The sequence below is a fragment of the Hevea brasiliensis genome, chromosome 15, assembly GCF_030052815.1.
Source record: "Hevea brasiliensis isolate MT/VB/25A 57/8 chromosome 15, ASM3005281v1, whole genome shotgun sequence".
Lineage (NCBI taxonomy): Eukaryota > Viridiplantae > Streptophyta > Magnoliopsida > Malpighiales > Euphorbiaceae > Hevea > Hevea brasiliensis.
Genome location: NC_079507.1, coordinates 64,270,964 through 64,275,638, shown reverse-complemented (window position 1 = coordinate 64,275,638; position 4,675 = coordinate 64,270,964). Strand labels below are relative to the sequence as shown.

Below are 4,675 nucleotides of genomic sequence, written 5' to 3'. Positions count from 1 at the left end.
AATGAAAATAGGGTTTTGAGAATTTAAAAAAAAAAAAAATTGCGCCTTGTTAAAATTCTCAAAAATCTGGACCATTTTTAAATCTCATTAAAATTTATTTTTAAATAACCGGAAGAATAGACCTGTTTTAAATTTAATTATTATTATTTAAAAAAATATAAATATATTTATTTTTATATATTTTAAATAATGATATATATATATATATAATTTATTTTAATTAACAATTTCTTTTTAAAAATTTAATAAAATATTTAAATTTTATTTTATATAAAATAAAATATATAAAAATTTATAAATATTATTATAAAAAATATATTTTATATTTAATTAAATATTTATATAAATAATTCAGATAATAAATATCTAACATGTAAAACTTCAATTCGATATAAATTTATTATATTTTTTAAATCTGAACCTGTTTCAAAATTAATCTATTTAAATTTATTTTATTAAAATTCGATCGATTCGAATACTTATAAAAATTTAATCAATTGTCACCCTAGTTTTGAGATGTTTTATAATAGAAAAAAATGAAAATTTTGGTTTAAAATTACTTATTTTCTAGAAAATTTAATTTTTAATATATTTTTAAAAAGTTATTTTTTAATTCTGTGAATGTGTTAGATTAATATATTAAATTTTCGAGTAGTAGAAGTATATCCTCACTTCAAATGTTAAATTTCCATTAAACATTCAATTCAATGAAACATATTTCATATTCACATAATAATAAATAAAATGTAATAAAAAAAATTATTAAAAATATAATAAAAATTTTTAGAAGAAATAATTTTTATATTCAACTTCCTTGAATTAGGCTCAGGAAGTTACCTCCTTTAGTTGAAAGGTTAGAAAAATAATTCTCACTTTCTGGGAACTAGAAGATCTCAAGTAAAGTTATTCCAACTAAACAAATCTGAAATTGCCAAATTGCCCCTTCAATTTAGAAAAATGGCATTTTAGGTTGTAATTGTCTTGGTGACAAACGAATTTTTCGTGATTATCACCGTTAGCAAAAGCATGATAAACTAGTAATGCTGTTAAATTTTTGCTAACATCGTTTTTTTTTTTTCTAATATTAAAATATTTTAATAAGAAGGTTTATAAAAAAAATTAAAATAAAAACATAGAAAGATAAAAAAAAAAAAAAAATGGAGACCTCCCTTTGACCGTCACAACCACCACCCATCCTCACCAAGAAACAATGAAAAATTATCAATACAGTGCGGCAGTGCCTCCTCTCAAAGGGCACATCTAAAGGAAGAAATGGTTTTGAAAATTAAATTACTACGTTTTAATAATAATAACAATAATTTCTGGACGAATAAAAACTATAATCAACGGGAACACCAGTTTAAGTACTTCCCCGACTGAAATTAACTTCGAGTTTATCCAGCAAGAACTGCAACAATAACAAGAATCGACTCATTTTGGATAATCTCATCACCCATTTACATTTACATTTCACTTGTGGAAAACGCTTAGCCTGCGCTATCTTCACTGCTCCTCTCACAAATGCCCACACATAAACAATGGAAGAAGTAACTTCATCATTGTTTGCTCATGCTTTTCAAAGAGTCAATTTAATCTCTGGGACATAAAATTTAAAGCAATAGTAAGAAATTATAAATATTGCTTCACTCTTGCTTATAATGTTGCACTACCATCATTAATTACGTCGTAATTGAATTTATAAATCTAGTTGTCATCTTTCGATACATATTAAATAAGAATATATTCATAAATTAATAAATAAATTATTATTAAATAAGAAACGTGACATATAATTTAGATTGATAAAAAAAAAATTAAGTATGTTTTGTTACGATAATAGAAGTAGATTATAATCAATCTAATCTCAAGTAACATAAATATATTTAGGAAGGATAATAAGTTAAATATTTGACTCGATTTAAATTTAATGGAATTAAATAGTTTATCATAGAGTTTAAAACGAGTTTAAGTTTAATAATTATTATTTAAGTCAGGTTTGAGTTTTATATATTTAATATATTTAAATTTATTTATAAAAATTATCAATTAAATATTAAAATAAAATATGTTTTTATAAGTTTATTAAATTTTAAAATATATAAAATATAAATTATCAATTAAACATATATAAAATTAAATAGCTTTGATAATAGTAATTAAATTTAAAATGAGCACCGATAAGAAAGAATAAATTATAATTAAATTTTAAATAAATTTAAATAATATTAAATTTTAAATAAATTTAAATAATATAAAATTAAATACATTTATCCTATCGATTTTCATCCCTAATCGCATTATCCTTCTCGGTCTCCAACAGATGAGTTGAGTTGGCAAATTAAGGTAGGGGAGGATGGTACGCCACCAACACCAACTCTACGTAGTCAATATTCAGCTTACCAGAAATACTTCACAGAACCAACTCATTTTCCTTATTTCTTGCTCTTTCTTGCAAAACTCTAAACTTTCCAAACCCTACCAGAAATCCCACTTCCCCAATAAAAATTGAAGCATAACCAAGTCAAGCTGCTAGCCCACGTTGAATTCATGCCTTTGAACTATTGGTTCTTTTAGATTAACTTGCTTTGTATGGTAACATTTAGATTGGTGAATTAGCTCATCTCTTCCTCTTCTTCACGTATCTCATACGGCATATTAATCTTCATCCACTTTCTCTACCATTCTCTAGACTTCCATTCTCTCAATGAAAATGCCGGTGAAGGCATCGGTTTCCGGAGGCTGGAAAAGCTCATATAGACTAGAAACCAGAAATTTATCCTATAAGTTAAGCAGCAAATTTGATGAGCTCAACTGGGTTTGTTTTGGTAGGACTCAACACAGGGTTCCTAATAAGTTCATTCTGAAGGATGTAAACTGTGAAGCTAGGCCTGGAGAGATTACTGCAATTGCTGGTCCTAGTGGAGCAGGGAAAACCACATTGCTAGAGATTCTAGCAGGAAAGGTTTGTCCTCGTGAAGGGTCTCATCAAGTTCTGGTAAATAACTGGCCTATGGATGGCAAGCATTTTAGAAGACTATCCGGGTATGTCAGTCAAGATGATGCTCTATTTCCACTACTGACAGTCCAAGAAACACTCATGTATAGTGCACTTCTAAGACTACCAGGAGGACAAAAAGAGGCTGCTAATAGAGTGAAAAAGCTGATGAAGGAGCTTGGACTGGAACATGTTGCTGCTTCAAGGATTGGCGAGGGATCAAACTGGGGCATTTCAGGTGGTGAAAGACGCAGAGTTTCCATTGGAGTTGATTTAGTTCATGACCCAGCTGTTGTTTTAATCGATGAACCAACTTCAGGTTTGGATTCAGCATCAGCTCTTCATGTAGTGATTCTGCTCAAGTCAATGGCTGTTAATCAAGGTAAGACCATCATTTTAACCATTCACCAACCTGGATTTCGAATCCTCGAGCTGTTTGATCGGATTATTTTGCTTTCAAATGGATTCATCATGCATAATGGTTCATTGCATTTCCTCGAAGAGAGGCTTAAATTTGCTGGTCATCACATTCCTCGCCATGTCAATGTGCTAGAATTTGCCATTGATGTTATAGAAAGCTTGGAAGACCAAAATTCGGTCCCCATCTCTCTCCAGAGCAATCATGAGGAAACCTGTATAATGGGAATTCCGCAAGAAAAGCTTCCCAGCTGCCGCTATCCCAATTCAGTACTTGAGGAGGTTCTGATACTAGGACAAAGATTCTGCAGCAACATTTTCAGAACCAAGCAACTATTTGTTACAAGAACAATACAAGCATTAGTGGCTGGATTAATACTTGGAACCATATTTTTGAATGCTGGCAATGAAACCGGACAGGTAGCTTTGCAAACTCGAACTGGGTTTTTCGCCTTCAGTCTCACCTTCTTGCTGTCTTCCACAACAGAAGGATTACCAATTTTCCTGCAGGAGAGAAGAATACTAATGAGAGAGACTTCAAGAGGAGCTTATAGGATTTCTTCTTATGTTCTATCAAACACTCTTATCTTTATTCCTTTTCTTCTATTGGTTGTGCTTCTTTACTCTACACCAGTGTATTGGCTAGTTGGTTTGAGTAGGGATGTTGAGGGGTTTCTTTACTTCTGTCTAGTGGCATGGATGGTGCTTTTGATGTCAAATTCTTTTGTAGCATGTTTCAGTGCACTAGTACCAAACTTCATCATGGGAACATCAGTGATTGCAGGGCTAATGGGATCTTTCTTTCTCTTCTCTGGGTACTTCATATCAAAGAATAACATTCCCAGTTACTGGATTTTCATGCACTATTTGAGTTTGTTCAAGTACCCATTTGAATGTTTCTTGATAAATGAGTATGGAGGAGAGAAAGGTAGCAGAAGGTGCATAGAAATTGATAAAGGAAGCTGCAATTTGGATGGAAGTGGGTTCTTAAGGCAGCAAGGTCTGAGAGAGTCTCAAAAATGGAGCAATATAGGTGTCATGTTGAGTTTTATCATTGGGTATAGGGTGATATGTTATTTAATTTTATGGTATAGATATTATAGATTAAGCAGATAAAATTCTTGATATAGGCATTTGTTGATGTTCTTTTTAATTATTTTTATTTTACTCACTTAGAAATAGGAAACATCAAGGCAATGTATGATCTTCATACACAATTTGTCTATTTGTTTATGATAATAAATAAAATCTTGCCATGTTTTT

The 4,675-nt window shown here is 30.2% G+C and overlaps 1 protein-coding gene across 1 annotated transcript; it reads left to right on the top strand.

The window, feature by feature from the left end:
* Positions 1-2,508: 2,508 nt before the first annotated feature.
* On the top strand, positions 2,509-4,675 carry LOC110670384 (ABC transporter G family member 10-like). Its single transcript, XM_021832423.2, has one exon. It carries the CDS (start codon positions 2,705-2,707, stop codon positions 4,526-4,528), a length of 1,824 nt encoding a protein of 607 aa, XP_021688115.2. The 5' UTR covers positions 2,509-2,704; the 3' UTR covers positions 4,529-4,675.